Source organism: Mytilus californianus, unplaced genomic scaffold (genome assembly GCF_021869535.1).
Source record: "Mytilus californianus isolate M0D057914Y unplaced genomic scaffold, xbMytCali1.0.p SCAF_1, whole genome shotgun sequence".
Taxonomy (NCBI): Eukaryota; Metazoa; Mollusca; class Bivalvia; order Mytilida; family Mytilidae; genus Mytilus; species Mytilus californianus.
The window spans coordinates 18,709,203-18,729,546 of NW_026262581.1; the positions used below are offsets into that span (position 1 = coordinate 18,709,203).

General features: G+C 32.0%; 2 protein-coding genes across 3 annotated transcripts in view; both read right to left on the reverse strand.

The window, feature by feature from the left end:
- Window positions 1-13,305, reverse strand: part of LOC127700015 (receptor-type tyrosine-protein phosphatase alpha-like) — a 581,206-nt gene extending 567,901 nt beyond the window's left edge. The window contains exons 1-2 of the mRNA XM_052203454.1: window positions 13,208-13,305; window positions 9,083-9,161 (exon numbers count right to left, since the gene is read on the reverse strand). Coding sequence (XP_052059414.1) covers window positions 9,083-9,161; window positions 13,208-13,213 — 85 coding nt within the window. The 5' untranslated portion in view covers window positions 13,214-13,305. The remainder of the gene's footprint in view (window positions 1-9,082; window positions 9,162-13,207) is intronic.
- Window positions 1-20,344, reverse strand: part of LOC127700008 (receptor-type tyrosine-protein phosphatase mu-like) — a 293,046-nt gene that overhangs the window by 123,500 nt on the left and 149,202 nt on the right. The window lies entirely within an intron of this gene.

The window sequence follows — 20,344 nt, forward strand, 5'->3', positions numbered from 1 at the left end:
ATGTCTCCTTTGTTATAGGTAATTGATAAAAAAAAAACAATTATGAAGGCGAATTAATCATTTCCTAAACTAAAATACATTTATCTAATAAAGATAAATACGTCTCATATATTTAAACAATTGTAAAATAATTTATTTAAACTTTTGTACTGCGACTTTCTGTCCGTTAACCAATACTTATTCCTTGTTAACAGTTTTCATATCCATTGCTCATTATATATTCGAATACTTATAATGTGAACTACTAGTCACAACTTTTACGGATGCTTTAGGTGTCAGACCACCAATTACTCCCTCTAATTTAGAACGTAAAAACTATGTAAAAGTAGCCCTACTCTGACACAAAATATAGTGCTTTTGATGTCCTTGTTTATTTAAACTAACCAATAAATTTGCAGAAATGAAACTTTTGGTGAAAGAGAAATATATTTAGACCAAAATTTACTTGTCTATGGGTTTGCATTAAAAATTGAGGATTAATGCGCTCTATAGTATACTAATTTAAGATTTCCAGAAAACCAGGGGTTATTTTTGGAGTACCTCTTTTTGAAGGTCAGTTTTTTTCTTAGAAGGCTTTAAAGGTATGTTGAAAATTGACATGCAGAAAGCTGATACATGTACAATTCAGGATATACCTGGTTTCTATGAAGTTAAACTTAAGGTAAACTATTTAGAAAGCTGTGAAAATTGCAAAATTTGGTTGAACAGATAGGAATATTTAATTGATGGTCTGACACCTTTATTCCAATTTTCATATAAAACAATCATGTTACCCGTAGAACACAGTTAAGTACAACTTTAGGAATTGAGTACTTAAAATTCTCAACAACAAAATTCAACACTTTCATTTACCTGGTTTATTTTTTCTCCGCTTCGAAGCCACCACCCCATATCAAACATAGCCAACACCTCACACATGCATAGCGTATTCACGATGTTAAGGGATTGGCAATATACAGCAAGTAAGTAATGGAAAGTGAATGGATGTTGAATGCCAGTAGATCTGAATTTGTAAATTGATAAATTGAATTTAACCTGGTTATAACGTGTATCGTTGAATTGTCTAATAAACTTACACACATAATCTGGGTTGATATGCATAAAACCACTTAAATTCTTCTTCTTTAGGCACAGAAAGCCCTGAACATAATGAAGATTACTTTCCGGCGCATGCCTGAGTGAGGTTCCTTTAAAGTTAATTACATTTTTTTCTTTTATTTATAAACTTTACAATTTTGTATTTAACTTTTAATTTTTAATTTTATTTTTTATGTATATTTTTTTCATATTAAAAAGTTAAGAAATCCAATAGTAGTACTAATTTCTCGTAGAACCTGTAGACAAATCCGTTCCTTCGGAACAAATATTAACTTAAGTAGTTTTATGCATATCAGCCCTGACTTTTATATATATTGATCGTAAGGTAGGAGTATCGGTCGTTTGGTAATCATAAAACTGGGTTTGCATGAAAAAAGACTTATCACATAATACCAGAAACCTATGTTTACTGTTAGATGATAAGAAAATATAGCTATAGGCCTAGTTCCAAATCTTTACAAGTTAATTTTTTTAAATGTTTTATTAGACTGTCTGGGTGCTTCATATGTGTTTTAAGTGTTAGCGTTTTGTATGCTATAGTTGTGTTTTATAGACTGGTGTTCGTCGTTTGTTCTTTTTTTTTTAGTTTTTGCCATGACGTTGTCAAGTTTTTCTTCGACTTGATATATTCTGCATCTCTTGTGCTGTATTATAAAATTTATTTACACGAATGCTGCATCTTTACACATTCATCAATACACCAAATCTAAATAAAGCTTTCCTATCAAAATAAGGAGATGTGGTATGATTGGTAATGATACAACTATCCGCCAGAATTCAAAAGCCTAATATAAGCAAACGTGACTTACTTACTATCTCTAGTCAGAGAAAGCTTGAATATGAATTCAATCGAGGTGGGAAGTGGGTAGAGGCGGATTTAGGGGAGGGGGCTGGGGCCTGTCCCCCTTTTGGGAGAAATATTTAGTTGATTATTTAGGGAATCACTGGAGCGGGCCCCCTCTTATGGCAGTCAGTGTCCCCCTTGTGAAAGTTTCTGATCCGCCACTGGTGGGGACTTCATAAAAAAAAAATACGTAGGTTTGTTTTTGTGATAAATAATGAATTTACAGTCACAGAGACAAAAATACGATAAAATAAACTCCCGAAAGCTTAAGTCCACATAAGAGGGACATACAGAAAAGAAGCCACCCCAGACCCTCACTTCAACTGGTATTTAACGCTGTGGCCGGGATATAAACAAAGTCTGAGACAAAGTGCATGTATTAGTAGTCAGCCGAAAACCACTAAGCTTTTTGCATCCATATGTTTTTAATCGGGATACTGACTGCATAGTAAAATATTAATGTACTAGTAATTTTAAAGTGAATTTAATATTCTCGAGGGCTGTCGGTAACCTCCTCGACACGGCTCATTTTGGTCTTAAACGTAGACATAAATGATAAGTTTCCTTCCTCTGCATTCCTCGATCGCACTTGTAAACAGCACAGTGGTACACTGTAAGTTATAACACTTGACGTCAGTACTCAAAATTGGAAAAAAATATTAAATAAGAAGACACAGAAAATTAAAATACTGATATGCACCTGGGAACAGTATATTTAACAAAATATATATATGTTCCTGTATGCACAAACACTGTTATCAACCACAGACATGATCTTTTTCTCAATTTGACTAAATAGTTATTTCCACAATACAAAGAGTGTGATGAAAACCCACCAAATTGAAATAGTATCCCTCACTTTTCTAGTGTAAAGTTTTTTTTTAATACACATTTTATTTGAAATGGCACATATTCATAAAAAATCAAAAAATTATCCAAAAGATGAATAAATAGTCTTAGGAATCCAGGAGTTAATTTCACAAAATACTTACGACTAAGATTGATCATAAGTATACTGAATTGTTCATGACTTACCATGCTTACGATCCATCTAACGTCGTAAGTGTTTTTTTAAACCGACTCCTGGGTATCGGGTCTGCTGCCCATTGAATCCATTTGCCCTACTTTTATCAAAAATTAAATATATTGATATTAATGGTATATAGGTTAAACAAATGTATTCATATACTTTTAATTAACTGACTAGAATTATTGAGGAATTTGAACCATTCCTAAGTGACAACAATAAAATTTATATATATCAGGGTGATATAAATGAAAAAAACTCAAGAAATTGTTATCAACAAAGATAAATGCATGCAGTTATAATGGTCTTCAGATGTTTTATATTAAATACTTTATACCTGTATTCTACAGTGCAAATCAAAAGAAAATAATTTAAACTATTTGGTAGTAGCAATACAACATAAATATTCAGCAAAAGTTCTACAAACTTTACCATATTCTATTCAAAAATAATCATTATACATCAAGATAACAAAACAAAATTTAAAATCAGGGCGAATTGTCTCAGGGCAAACAGATATTAGGGACAACAAGTACTTAGGGGGAATGTGAATCAGGGCGAACAGACCCGGATTCAAACTCCGGTAGGGTAACTCCTATAGGTCAAAACGTCATATTTATAAATTTTGTCAGGTCACCAGTACTTCACTAATCAAAATGAAATAACATGTAACAGACAATTTACATCTTTAATTTCATCACAAGTTTGGTTTTGGTTATGAATATGTTTCTTTTTTCTACATTTGTGGATAAATACACATAATCCGGCAAATTTCCAGTTTGATCATCTTCAGTAGGCCTATCCCACCAGAGACCAAACGATGCTCAAGTTAGATATAGGTAACGGTATGACGCAACAATGAGCAAAATCCTTACCATCCAGCACGCTATAAAAGGCCTTGAAATGACATATGTAAAATAAATCAAACAAGAAATTTAACGGTCTGACATTTATAATTTGGGCAACTCTTTAGATTTAAAAAAAAAAAGCTTTAATAATGTAAATTTGTCTGTGCATTTATTATTGCTAATTTTGAACAATGGGCAAAATTGCGAGATTGATTATTGTGATTTCAGGAAAATCTGCATACATATATATATATATCAGATATAAGAATGCAATACAGCTCTCAGTCGCATTTTTCGCATTTATAAAAACCTCGCAATAATTTCTGAATTTACATTATTGTAAGATTCTCTCAGTGTACACATGGAGCTGTGAAACTTACAATTATCATGATAATTAAACATGTTAAAGATTGACGTACATTTTGGAGTAGCCCTATGGCATTGTATAGTGTAATAAATTCAGGGAATAATGGCACTACCGCTTTGATTTTAAAGTCGTCGGAATCAATCTTTGATATTAATTTGCATGTACAAACGCATACACTCATGCAATAGACATATTGTCTTCAAAAATAAGAGGTATCCATGCTATATATTTAACAGATCTTAATCAAGTATTAATTTTGGTTTGTTTAAATATTTCGGAGGTTAATATGACGTCCATTTTTTGCCATGTTTTCCCCAGCCATCAGATCTTGGGTTCATCTGAGTAAACAGTACATCAGTACTTTGATTAAAGTTGGAAAAAATTGTTTGTACCAACAACAAATAAACTTGCCCCAACAAAAGACGAAGGATCCTGCCTTAAGAAATAATCAAGGTTATTCTAGAATTATGTGTTTATTATTTTTTTATGTTTAGGTTGCTAGCAAGATGAAAAGAACAATGCAGTTCAAAAGTCAAAATGTGGATACGCTGAGGTACAAGGTCCTACTTATGCAGATTTTCATTTCTTGCATGAATGCATTTGAAGTTTATATCATGGAGGGCAGAAAAAGAAAAGAAACACTTCAATTTTTCTGCTTCTGAAGGATAAGTGAAACTTATCTTGTTCGGTAAGTTTTATGCCCTGTTTTGATAGTTTTTGTGCCTCAATCTGTCCAGTCCTTTGTCTGAATTGTATCTGTTTAAAGTTTTCGGTTACAGTTCACCATGTCAGTTAGTAACTTGTGGTTTTGCATGTATACAAAATTTAGTACTTATGTTCATATGATGTATGTTTATACATTATACACCACATAACTGTTTTTACCCTGATTTCATGGATCACTGAACATAGAAATGTCATAATGTGAAATTATAGTACATTCTTAGGTTAAAAGTTTTAGGTTAAGGTACATAGCTTACCATAAAGTTGAATTTCGTGCACATGTCCATTATGTGGTGAACTTTTCAATTCAATGCCAAACTAAGATTTTGAGTCTGATTACGTGATTGGCTAAACATTGACACATGCTAGTGTTTGCCGGGCATGGTGTCCTGTACTAGGAATTTTAATAATACTCGCTGAGTATGGAGTTTTTGTCAATGTTTAATAATAGTGTGATTTTTGCATGACATCCTGACAAATGCTTGTTAATCATGTTAATACATGTATCTGACACATTGGTGTTTTGTGAACTCAGAAGTAAGTTATTTGATAGAATAATAATGTTTTGAGATTTTCAAAATTAAAAATATCCCATTTTTACTATTAATAATTAATATTAAAAAAAAGATTTATGATATATGTATAAACATATATAAAAATGAGATAGCAACCAAACAACACAAAAATAAGAAAGAAATAACAATATAATTTTTTGTATCAATGTTATAACGTTCAAAGAGTTCGAAGTATTTTCTCATGGAAATAAAACAGAAGTTGAACTCTTACAGGAGTTTAAAGTATTGCTGTTTCTGTTGTTGGCATTTTGCATATTGCAAAGTCTTGTTAAAAATGGAATGTTATTGTAATGCCTAAAGTTTTAACATTGATCTATATATATAACTGGAAAAATACCCAACTGTTATAGAGAAGAATACATATACTGATCGTTATATAATATTAAAGTAAGAAGATGTGGTATTATTGCTAATTTGACAACTCACCATCAGAGACCAAATAATGTAGGAGGTTAGTAATTGTTGACACTGGATAACCTTCAACTATCAGCAAAATCCATACCGCATAGCTATTTTTTTTATTGAAAATGATATTTTCTTGCTACATGTATGCACATTTTTTTTTTATTGTCTATAACTTAGGATTTTTTTGGTTCTTTTTCAGAAGGATTGAAATGCATCACTTAGAAAAAAGGGAGAAAACACAGAAACAAGGCCAGAATAAATCCAAAGACAAAAGTCAGATGAGTTATTATTTTCATCAGTCAATGAATCGAAGTTCTATTAAATAAAAATAGATATTGAAACCATAATCATGACAATGTTCTGTGCTGAATTGCCAAAAAATGGACTATACATTACAATCACACATGTTGGATGACAGGAAAGACAACAGACATTTTTGAAATAAACAGTAGCATTTATTAACTAATGAAAAATAATCTTTACATATTTTCATACACTTTCTAATAAATCAAATCAAGATTTAAGACAGTATGGTATTATACAAACACAAAAGTGCAAGCATGAAGTCTTCAATAAAATCATAAGTAGTATAAGGTGCCAAATATGTCCTCTAGTTAAAAATGAAACTCTCTTGGGCATATTGAAAGGCTTTAACATCCAAATTTAAGACATTCTTTTCAATTTATACATTTTTTTAACAAGACTTTTCACAAATCTATTGACATATCACTTTTAATTTGAAATAAAATTGCATTTGTCAAACATTCAGTAAATTGACTTCAAATAGAGTTCTTTAACCCTTTAGTACTGTAGTTTAGTGATACTACATCAACTATTTTAGAAATTTATAACAGCTTACAACCAAGTAGAAGTCATTTTAACATACACATTACCTTATATTTGCATAGGTATTATTTGGGTCTCAAATTGAAATAAAAGAAATCTAGAATCTGCTTAAATTTTGGTAAATTACCTTTTATGAGCTATTAAAGTCTTATATGACAAGAAAAGTGGTGTTATGGGGCAAAATATTTTACCCTGTATCATAGGGGAAAAAACCATGGAGTCTGAACATCTGACACAAATTCCTAAACCTGACCCAAGTATATCCTTAAGTTCATTTTCTTTAAAATATTGTAAAGAATTAGATATAATATATGGATAAGGGTTACAGTATATATTCATACTCATACTATTCCAGTTGTTTGATTAAACTTTGAGGATAGCTCTTGTTATATTGTATTATTCATATACTTACCATGCTTACCTTTTCGTTATCATTTGTTGTATCAAATTCATATATCATTAGTCCTGTGTAAATACTATCAGTAAAAGAAAAAAGCGTGAAGAACAATAATAAATGATAAGATGCAAGCTATTTGTATGATATTCTTTTTTAATTATGAAACTAAATTAAAAGTATAATGGTCGTGATTAAATTGAATGGTTGTGATTGTGTAATATACTTGTGTTTCTATTACAACCAACTGTATGTGTAATGGGTATTTGTATCTTTATAGATAGATATAAGATATTTGTAACAGTTTATTAAAAGTAGTTATTTAAAGTTAAAAGTTTAATTTTTTTTCCCATGGGACAACAAATATCCCATGATATAACAATTATCCCATGGGACCCAAAGAAAATCCATGGGATAATGGTCAATCCAATGGAATTTTGCCCTGTCCTATGGGATTTTGAAATCCCATGTTTTTCTTAATCAAATTGCAAAATATATTTAATAATAACAGCAAAAATGCAATGCATTTATTGAATCAAACGTAATTCTGCACATTTTGGCTATATACATGACACTGTAGCTCTAAGGAAAGGCGGCGGCGGATTTGCAAATGAGTGTTTTGCAAATTAAGTGTCCAGTGTTTTTTATTTATTAGAAATATTATAAGCATACGTGTTCGTCATTTAATATTCATATGCTCATGCATTTATGTAAAGTTTGTTTAGTTCAATACTGAAAATATTAATTGATCATTTTTGGTGGAAAATTACATGAATTATATGTTAGTATTATTTGCATTATATACTATTTTTTTGTTACTAATTATATATGACTTTTCATCATGTTCATATGCGCTTTTGAAGAATCAAAATAAAAACCATTTCACTGTGTTTGTTATAACTGTTTTAGGCCCTGGCTCATCCCCTTTAGACCGCAAGGTGTGCTTTTGTTTAAGTCCAATCATAGCAGTCAAACGACAGTTCAACTAACACAGAAACCAAATTCTGATAACTCGTTTAAAAATACCCTTGAGTACAGAAAATTCGTGAGGAATAAACGAACCTTTTTTTATACAAAGACGCTACTGAGTTTCTATAAATAAAAATATGTATTTGATTAAACCATTTCTTTCAGTATAAACGAAGCTATTTAAAGCAAAGAGGTATCCCATGTTGCAAATAATTGAATGTATTTATAAATTTTAAAGAACATATTATTTATTTTATAAAAACATATTTTATCTTTTTTGAATGAAAATTTTGTGTGTATGAATATATATTGAACTCTTTATGAATATATATATATCTAACTTTTATGATCAAGTATGTATTTCTATGAACATATATGTCTTTTTAATGAACAATTATTTGTTTTAATGAATATATATATATATATACATAATTTTTTTAAGAAAAAATATTTTTTTTATGATCAATTATTTATGTTTTATGCATATATATTTTATTCTATGAACACATATTTTTTTTTTGAATATATATTCTGTTTTTATGAACATATATTCGTTTTTACGATCAATTATTTAATTTTACAAACATATTTTGTATATTTTGTGAATATTGCAACGTTTGGCACACCATATGTGTCTCTTGATAATGAAGAATATTCTGTTAACGTTTCCTGAAATTTATTTAAGGTTTAAAGTAGGTTATTCGGAATAATAAAACACTCAATGATTTCGAAACAAAGTATACCCATCGGCTTTACCTCGAAAATAAGTTGACATCTCAGGGACAACAAACTTTTCATTTGATTGTATTGTAAGTTATAATTCCCTTTCATGTGATTTCTCACTTTACATATTAAACTGCACCTGTCTTGTCTCATGTAACCACAAACGATTCTTTTGATAGCTCACGTTTTCAGATGTATATTGTTATTTCATAACAGATACATGTTACAATAGGCAAAGATAGAACAACTTTGTATATACTTACTTTGTGCTGTTAGTGGTACAAAAAGGATCGCTATAATAATCAAAAATACATTTGCATGTGGTTGCAGCTTTGACATCATCTGAAAGTAAGTTTTGTAATCATATAAACCTGAAGATTATCAACATAATGAAATAGAACTTACATAATGCAGATATTCTGTTTTAATCGGAAGCAATTAAATAAACTAGCAGTCTTACATTTCACCGTGCCTTCCATGATTATAATGTATTTAAAAAATAGGAACCAAGCATCTTTAATTAAATTTTGTAAAATTTGAATATAGTCTTGAAACTTATCAAATCGAGAATTCAAATAAATTTGTTCGTTATGTCGTGAATAGAATGTGACTAATCATCGACCAAACAGGCTTCGAGTTCAAAAGTACTTGAATGATGTCTACAAGTTATACTAGAAAAATGTATATTAAATGAAAAATGAGTATTACTTTGTTTGTAAATAAAATTGGAAAAATAGCGGGTGGATGCAAAGGGCGGGGACATCCCGCTTATGTCCGAAAATGATTGTTTTTCATTTTATTTCTACAATTTACTGACACCAATTCGTTCTCTTTAATGACTCAATGCAAAATGTGACACAATTGGATAAAGTTCAAAGAAAGATGTATGTGTTGCTTGTTGTGGGAAACGACCGTCTATTTAGCGTAGATATTGTCGTAAAATCAAAATTCATAGCGGTGTTTTTGTTCGAATCAACATTGCGACAATTCCCCTTTCTCAACGTAGTGCCTCAATATGTATGAATAACTTTCCATGTACATATGTTATATTCTTATCGGTTACATAGTCACAATTACAAAATGTCAAAACCTACAGGAATTTTAATATCAAAGAGTCGTAACATAATTAAATGATTGTCAACAATTTCGCCATATGTATACAGTGTATATGAGACAATATCTGAAAAAGTATAATTTTTGGCAATAGGAAAAACCAAAAAAAAAATAAATGTCTTTAGAACCGGTATTTTAATAGCACAAATCGAAGAACACACATTGATGATCTAGGAACTGTTGTCTGTAATTCAAACAATTGTTAAATGTGGTAACAATGGCAATTTTAAAAATGGTACAAAAAATTCCAGATCTTTCCTGTTACCAAAGTGAATCAATTTTAAAAAGTTTCTAATGGGAATAAGGAATATTAAGTTTAAGACACTATTTGTGGTTTACTAGTATATCCTTCAATAGTTTATCAAATGCCAATTATTTATTTTAGCATTTGCAATACAAAGGTTAAGAAATATACTAAAATATAGTCCGATATGTCGGTAACATGAAAGAATCTTGAGTAACAGGACAAGTAACAGGATAGAGTTGGTAACAGGAAGGAATTTTTTTGAAAAATACATCATTTCAGATTGGTCACAATTGGAGGATAACCGCAAACAATGTCATTTATCGTTTGAAACTGTATTTGCAAGATTAAAAATCTGTCTAGGTAATGCAAAATTCTAAAATAAATTCCTTTCTGTTACCATCTACTATACTAGAATCGCACAATGATCTCTGCTGTTCTCAAAAGTAAAAAACCTGTCATTTCATTCAATATACTGTATATTATGTTGAGATTTTTTTAATATGATGATCATAACTTATATTAAATGTAATGTTTGACATATAGTAGATTAATTTTGTGATTCATCAGTGAAATTGTCTTTAACACCCTTCCTGTTACTGATTATGGTTATGCTGTTACTTTTTATCAGGTAACATGACAGAATGTAACAGAAAGGAATTACACAGTACTTTTTGTCCTTTTATTCGAATTGTGTAGAAGTTTACTTCCATCTACATGTACATATCAATTTGATAAGATACTATAAAAACACATTTACTGTTATAGTGCTGACAATGAAATATGCTCAGAAGGTACACAAAAAGGCTGTAACAGGAGAGAACAACAACATTATTTTTCTCTAAATTCGGATTTTTTGGGAGTTCGAATTTTCAAACTGGCTGCCATTCACTTATACATATGGAATCATACATTCAGGAAATGATACTCATCTCATTGCATTACAAGAAATAAAATCTTTGTCTTTCAAACGTTTCCACTGGTGAAAAAAACCCAGTGGTAACAGGAGGGAAATTACCCCTTGGGACAAAATTTAAAAGACCCTTAAAAATGCAAAATTTTATCACATGCTTTAGTTACAACAAAATCAGACCATTAAGGGACAAGTTTTCTATATAATCTATCATATTTGTGAAAATCGGAGGCCTGTTTACTTAATTTAGATATTCTTTGAATGATTTAGTTGTCAGCAAACAACACCGAACAACATGATTTTTTTGGGGGGTTGAACATTTAAATTATAATAGTTTATTAGAAGAAATATTTAAGAAAGAGTGTTTAATTGGCAATAGTTGGTGCATAATATACTCTTAAACTGAGTTTTACTGTGCGTACTGTTGTACGTTTGTTTTTTCTACATTGGCTAGAGGTATAGGGGGAGGGTTGAGATCTCAAAAAACATGTTTAACCCCGCTGCATTTTTGCGCCTGTCCCAAGTCAGGAGCCTCTGGCCTTTGTTAGTCTTGCATCATTTTTAATTTTAGTTTCTTGTGTATAATTTGGAGTTTAGTATGACGTCCATTATCACTGAACTAGTATACATCTTTGTTTAGGGGCCAGCTGAAGGACGCCTCCGGGTGCGGGAGTTTCTCGCTGTATTGAAGACCCATTGGTGGCCTTCGGCTGTTGTCTGCTCTATGGTCGTGTTGTTGTCTCTTTGACACATTCCCCATTTCCATTCTCAATTTTATCTTGTTAATACTGAAACTTATTTTTTTTCAAAAAGATGCCTGAAGAAAAATATAATTGCTGATGAAAGATGGAACATGGAAATTAGACTTTTTCAGATATTGCCTCATATCCATAACATCAACATATTATTCAAAATTGTTGTTAAAGATTTTTTGTACAATTTGCAACATAAAACAATTGATTTGATTTTTGATTTTTTGTGTTTTGACGCCACTTTTAAGCACCGCTTTTGGGCTATTTAGTGGCGGCCAGTTTTTTATTGGTGGAGGAAGACGGAATGCCCGGAGAAAACCATCGACCTTCGATAGGAAAACTGACAATCCTAGTCAATTAAAATTGTAGTCGAGTGCACCAGCACGAGCGGGGTTCGAACTCACAACCTCAGTGTTGACTGGCTAGTGATTACAGTAGTAACTACTTAGACCACTCGGCCACCGAGGCCACTAAAATACGTTTTAAACCAAACAGATTGACTACATGTGTTTAAAGCCATTATTCGGCTTGGCTATATCATGGCGGTCTTTTGTTTCGGTAGAAGAAGCCGGAGTACCGACCGATGAGATCCACCGACTTTAAAAACACTAGCAGTCCTAGTCAATCAATATTGAAGTCGAACAATTTCTCAACTTCAGTGTTGAAAAATTATATATACAAAACAAATGTCGGTATAAGGAACATGTATAATGATTAAAGATCTACAGAATGTGAAACCCAACAGTCACGTACATGTATCAATCCATGGAACAGTGGCAAGCTGTTTAGATTGGCAAATTGTTTTAATGGCATTAAATTAGGAGTACAATAAATTGTCCTTATGATTTAGTTTGAAATTTTTTTAAATATCAAATGGAACAATGACGTATATCAGTAAACACAGTTGTGAAATATAAATACATTCCTCAAGATGAAAAGATAATGATAACAAATACACAAACCATGTAACGTCTACACAGATGTTTGTAATTATTACATGTGCATCTTACATAGCCACCAACACAAATTAAATCAACAATCTTAATCATTCCCTATATAAACTAAATGATGTTTATATAAATAAGAAGATGTGGTATGAGTGCCAATTAGACAACTCTCCATATAAGTCACAATGTATAAAAAGTTAACAATTATCATGATTATAGGTCAAAGTACAGCCTTCAATACGGAGCCTTGGATCACACTGAACAGCAAGCTATAAAGGGCCCCAAAATGACTATAACATGTATATTATTGTATAAGTTTGTACCTTGTCATTCATCTATACAAGTGGTTTGACAGTATGTATGGGTTCTTCGTTCTGTTTTCTAAAAGTATTTCATAAAGTTAAAAAAAATAAACTTACGTTCATTGCACCAATAACAACATCACATTATGTCCACAGCTAACCAGGAAGTACAAGACATAATGTGTACTTAATTATATATACCCGCTTCGAATATCTTAAGTTGGTTTATTGTTACCTAGAGCAGTCAGGCATAGATCCGAAGTATCATATTAATGTCTTTATCCTTAAAGAAAAACGATTTAAATGTGAAGAAAGTATTTAAAAGTATTCACAAAATTGAATGTCAACTTTTTTTACTGGTGTTTAACAGAGCAAATGACCCGTGTACTGTATGTCTAATATGTAAATGTTTTACTTGTCAAAATTCGGATGGATAAATCATGTAACTCGGTCATACTATACTGGATTAAATGACTTTGGTTTAGCAGTCGACAAAAAAATATAATCTTTAAATCGTAAATCGAATCGAATTGTTTTCAGTATTTTATAAAATGTATCAATTACCGCTTTAGAAAAGTGCATCTATAATTTATGTTCTTGCATTTAGAACAAGTATGCCAAGTTTTAGGATGATAGATATATGTTCTTCAGGACATATGCACAGACAATTACACGCGATGTAATACATATTACGTAACCTTTGTCTAAGGGAATGAAGGTAAAAAATGCGGAAGTAAATACGAAACAATGTCTCTAAATAACCGAGATGTCCCATTTTTTAACTCACCATTGGTGTGAATGATAGCTTCCTAGTTTGAAAGGACATGCTAAAAAAGTTGATAAAGCAAAAAAAAAATCCTTGCTAAGTTAACTTAGTTCTTTTCCTATTTAAGTAGCTGCTGTGGTAAATCTTTCATTGAGAAGCTGCTTCATTAATTGAAATATGTTAAATAAGTCTATAGTTTGACGCGCAGTGTGTATCAACTATATTACGTTTGTTAAATTCATTTTGAAGGTGATATTTAAGACGAACAAGTCCTAAACTCTTCATGAATTTAAATCAAAATAAAGTTTTGTAAACAGTTTTTGAAGGTCACGAACAGACGTCCTTTCTGACTTGTTCTTTCTACTTTTATAATGATTTTGGTCCAAAATTTCCCCTTTTGACACATTGATACCATGATAGACATTTTGACGCATGCTTCATGTGACGATAATATCGGTGCTTTGCTTTTGCGCCAACTATCATTTCATTTGCGCCACAAACCGTTTTTCATTTGCGCTACAGACAGTATTTCATTTGCGCCAAAATAATATATTTCACTTGCGCCAAAAATACAGGTAAATAAATAATCGAGACTTGCACTTTTTGCTGGTCTAAACCGTGGTTGACTGTGTAATTCAATGTCATTATAATGGTTTTGCTGTCCACATCTGTTGTGATTCTGGTTTTGCAACTTTTTGTGGTACATTAATACGATTTGTCTCCGTTTTTCAATACATTATTTATCCTAAATGTGAGGTCTTAAAAGTTAAAGACGTATTTTCTCATCTATTTGTCTCCGAAAGAAGTATGTCCAATATGTCACCTCTAAAATGTGACTACTATACAATTTTAGACCTGTTAGCGACTCTCAGTTTTGTATGAGAAATGAGTATGAAATCACTTATCTAACCTATATATATAGGGGAGGGGGAATAATCTACAGCATTTCTTATACGAGCATCGTAATCAGGATACAACTTATATTAGACGTGTTACGAAAAAAGTATATACTCGACACTGAGGTTGACAAATTAGACTTTAAATGTGGGGACTGTGTCAAAACATTGATTATCGATAAAAACCGGTAAAATTTGCGTGGTGTTAACCAGGTATCATATACACTTCTTGATTCATTTAAATGTTTGTCAATTTAGAATATAATTGTTTTCTGGTATCATTGCTTATGATCATAGGACGGGAAAGGTGTATGTGTGTGCAGGGGTAGATTGTTTTTAAAGTATGCACTTCTAGATTCACAAAATAAGCCAGTTTGATTTTTTTTTTATTAATTACTGTTCTTCGAACATATCAATCTGCCACTCTACTACTTAACCTCGTACTGAAAAAGGATGAAATATTTGTCACTAGACGAAAAACAAATAACAATCAATCAATCTCTACTAAACCCGCACAAAGTTCTACAGTCTGGTTGATTTTTTTTTCGGATTTCACCATACGCTTCCATTGACATTGAAAGTTTTTAAGCACCACAAATACCCGGCATCCGAAAAATAATCGCATGTTCATTTTTTACATTATATTCTTTCTGCTCGTGGTATAGATGTAGCTCAATGTATATGGCGCCTATAGAGGATAACGAGCGGAGAACGACATGCGGTATAGTTGTTTTTTTTTTACCTAAAACGACGAAGTCCTGGGGGAAATCTAATTCCATCCGTGTGTGTTCTGTAAATGGTACAATAATTGCTGTTAATTGACGCTGACGCTGTGGGCATTTTCTGCCACCCGCCATGTAGTTGTCTCCAATTTTCAACGGTCGACTAAGAAGTATTTAGTGCATAGATTTCACAAAGAATCTGTATTTAAGCATCTATTTGTGCACTCGCAGCATCAACAGAATCCTCAAAGATGAATATACAGGAATATGTATTTAGGATGTCAAACCAGCGAACAACGAGTCACATTTTACTTACATGCAATAGAGGGTATATATGACAGGAAGCACTTTTCTGACTGTTTGAAAGTCTGTTCAAACAGGTAAGACAATTTCAGACCTTAGAAATTACAATGCGAAATGTTTTGAAACCTTGCATGAATATGAAAAGGATGTCTTTTTCCACAGATATTCATTTCGTTTGGTCAAACCAGTCACATTTAACATGAAAATAGTATAAGGGGAACTAAGCTTTTCCTGAGTAGGTATTAACAGATTATTATAATTATATAAAACCATTTCCAATGTCCAATAAGGGCCTTAGAGGTATTATTTTGGTCATATGTACAATTGCCAAAAAATCACAAAGTACATTTTGCAAACTTTAAAAGTACCTAGGTTAGGAGTATATTACTCAGAACGGGTACCTTCTTCTCCCGCCCGCCAGCTGGATTTCATCATATTATATAATAAACCTGTTCTGCATTGTGTGCAACCTGTCCAAAAGTTCTGACCTCAGGTCAGTGCTTTTAAACACCCCTTTGAGTTAAATGGTATGCTGCTATTGATTTCAAACTCGCAAAAATTAGAATTGGCAAGTACATATTGCTTTAATTTTAAAGGGTTGGTGGGGGATTTGTTTCTTTCATTCCCCTTTTTCTGCTTTCCTTCTGGATATTATATCCTTTCTGCAATACCCTTGCCTCCTGTTAGTGTTCCAAAAGGAAAAATTATTTTGGGATTTTTCATTTTTATTCCTCACGAGATAACTATTATGGAATGAATATCTGTTCCATAAGGAATATTTATCTGTTATAAAGTTTTCAAATGAACGTCTGTTTTAAGGAACAAATATACGAGGACATCAGTACTATGCAGTTTAAATACAAGATTCAAAATTGATACACAGGTAAATTAAATCTTTAAATCACTTTTATGTTTTTATACGATACCCGCATTTAAAGTCTATATGTACTACTTTCCAGTATGTTCTTTTTTACCAGGCCCGACTAGGTGGTGTAACATCTGACAGTCTATCCAAATTAATTTTTGCAAAGAATGCAGCTCAAGCCGACGCTAGGGGCCGTCTTAAACTTGCAGTGAGGTGAGAGTTTTTTCTTTTTTTTTTTTTTTGCTTCGTGTTGAAGGCCTCACTGTACCTTTGAGATGAAGAACAGCAATAAAAGCGCTGTTCCGTTGCTTTTTGTGTGTTTTTTTACTGTGCATGTACTGATTTTGTGTCATGGATGAATACCCCATATCCTTTGTTTTTCTATTATATTAACGGAGTTTGTTTCTCGTGCTGTGTTGAGGCCGTAGAAAGTTTCCGCGTGCTTGATATGTATGCTCCTCTGTATTTTTAAAGTTATGGTGTATATATCCTTGAGATAACTTCTCTTTATGTGTGCCACATCATTCTCTCAATTTTAAGCCAGTTTGTATACTAAAATTTTAATAAGACGCACACCACCTATTCTTGGTCCTCATTCCTATCCACGTTAAATTTTTCACTTCAAAACATTTTATGGAAGCGGGATCAATATACCTGTATTTATTTATACATCAGAACGTACTGCACTGGTTACCGGAATTTGGGATACACCAAACCAGGCACTTCATATCTGAGAAACAGGCTATATATGCCCTCAATTTTAGAATCCATTCATACATTTTTGTATTATTCAAAATTATTAGTAAATTATGTGTTCTACAAGGATCACCAGTCCTTCTCCCTTCATCTGATACCGTAATTACTAAAATATATGCTACATAGTTGAAGATTTACCCTTATGCATGTTATGCGTAGGAACTATTTTGTTTTAAACATGTACTACTTTCCAGTATGTTCTTTTTTGACCAAGAACGATTAGGTGATGTTACATCTGACAAAGTTGCAGTGAAGTGAGAGTTTTTTTGTTTTTTTAAATTTGGCTTCGTGTTGAAGGCCTCCCTGTGACTTTGAGATGAAGAACAGCAATAAAAAAGCTGTTCCCTTGCTTTTTGTGTGTTTTTTTACTGTGCATGTACTGATTTTGTGTCATGGATGGATACCCCATACCCTTTGTTTTTCTATTTGTCAACTTCAGCGTCGAGTATATACCATTTCGTAACACGTCTATTAAAACGTTTCCGTTGTATTTTATCTTAAATTGGCACAGAGGCAGTATTTATTTTGGCGTAAAGGCAGTATTTATTTTTTGGCGCAAATGAAATACTGCATTTTTTTAAAAATTGGCGCAAATACAATGCGCCTGGTAATTCTGACCTTTAATGTTAATTAGAAGATACACAAACAATATTATTTACAGGTTTAAACGACCTAAGGCGTCATTGCTTTTATTTATTCAACTTTACAGCAAAAATGATAAAGTTTGTCCATATTATGATTTTACATAAAGAAGTTAGTGGTCGTACTTATAGAAGAAAATAATTTGAATCTTGGACCAGTCAGAGTCTTAATTAAATAGAGATTAATATATGGCCTTTTCCAAATCGGCCCGGATATCATCCCGAGACCCCCATATCAGCCCAAGACGTTATTCTAAAATTAATCCTATCGCTAGTGTTCTCTTAGTCTCATATTCATAATTAAACAACGGATAATCCTTAAATTCATAAAATACCTAAACCGTTGATTTTGACCAGCAGGGCTCGAAATGGTCGACAAATTGAGATGTACTGATAGTAATGTAATTTATATAAAAGAAATCCTGTAAGGATTATCAAACTAACTTATCAATAAGCAATAAGTCATTAAACTGATATGCACCCCGTATAACTCCGATACAAATGAATCCGGACGTTGACGCGTTCGAAGCGATACTCAGGACAACATTTGGGATGACACCAATTTCGAATGCCTTTCTAGAACTTATGTGAGTATATATCAATATGTTCATGAACATGGTAGTTTATCTAATCAATTATACAGTTGTTGAAAGTTTCAGATTTTGTATAGAACGTTTGATAAAACCGCTAGATGCAAAATGCACAGACATGGTGCGGTTTTCAACGCTTTATGAGGTAAAAATGTGAAATATCTGTTCTTACATAAACTTTTGCGTAGCAATACTTTAAGCAATTGTTAATAACTATACGTTAAATTACTACGTGCCTTCAAATGTTCTCTAGAACTCAGAATAAACACGATACCATGCTAAATATGTTTGTCTCTTACTGTACCGTTCGTTTCACCAAATGTGTCGAGTTCGTTGCTCTTTTAAAAATAATCACTGTTCAATTCGTTGACAAAAACCGCCACAAATCCCTTTCTTTTTTAACGTTTTCGAGATGGCAGCATCAAACCTTTTTCTGTGTTTTATTTTTAAATTTTCATCTGTAAACTTTGTCGAACTAGTAGACCATGACATTATCAGTTATCCAAAGCTAAAATTGAAATGTTTTAACAGCGCACATCTGACTGCAATTTTTCTCTCTAGGACAAGGAATTTCAACGTTATTCCAGGTGAAATAAAGTTTTAAAAAATATATATCAGCCAATAAAACTTCAATATTTCTTACTTTTCACGATTTGAGGCTCTTTCAAATGCAGATGTTGGTCTAAGTTTGCCTAAACGAAAGCGGCAAGAGGAGCTCGTTGAACATTGTTTGCCGAATGCATTAGATGACAGTCCAACATTTTTTTTATATATAAAAATATGTAGATGTGGTATGATGGCCAATGAGACAACTATCCACCGGAGTTAAAATGAAGTGGTAGTAAGCAATTATAGTCCATCGTACGACATTCAACAATGAGAAAAACCCATACTGTATAGTCGGCAATGAAAGATGCTGATATAAAAAAAATGTGAAACAATTAAAACGAGAAAACTAACGGTCTAATTTATAACAAAACAATTAACGAAAACAAAATAAATGACAGACATAACCACTGTACTACAGGCTCCTGACTTTGGACAGCCACATACAAAATGCAGCGGGGTTAAACATTGGAGCCCTCAACCCTCTCCCTATAATGGGACACTGATGTAACAGCACAAACTGTACAAATGTTTTGATTTTTCAAAAAACAAAATCAATGTTAGTACTGATAAAACAATATTTAAAGATTTTACAACTGTTAAATTGATAACCTTTAAGAATAAATTTATTCTAAGGATCAATTAGATTACATGGATCGTGTCTATAAATTTCCGGGATATTTAAACAACATCATGGTAAAAATTAGGATAATTTATGATATCTCGTTTTAAATAAGAATTCGACAAGTACAGCCAAACTTTCTAACCAAATATTTTTTTTATCTATGAAAGAATTTGGTAAAGTCTATTCTCATCTTGTGTTTTTACACCACTATCTTAGTTTAGGCAGATGATTGACTTGCAAACATGTTTAACCCAACCGCATTATGTACCGATGACCCCAAATCCTGGGGAATATAAATATGGTCACTTTGGTCTCCTTCCGACCAGCAGTAAAACCATCGCTGAAGTGGGGCGTCCGTTTGGTTGTGCGGAATGTACAAGTACACAGCCATGTACGGTCAGAATGGGGATGTTAGATCAAATGCCTCGTGTAGAGAGAGTACCATGCTCTCTGCACTTTAAGAACCCTTGCAACAACTCTATGA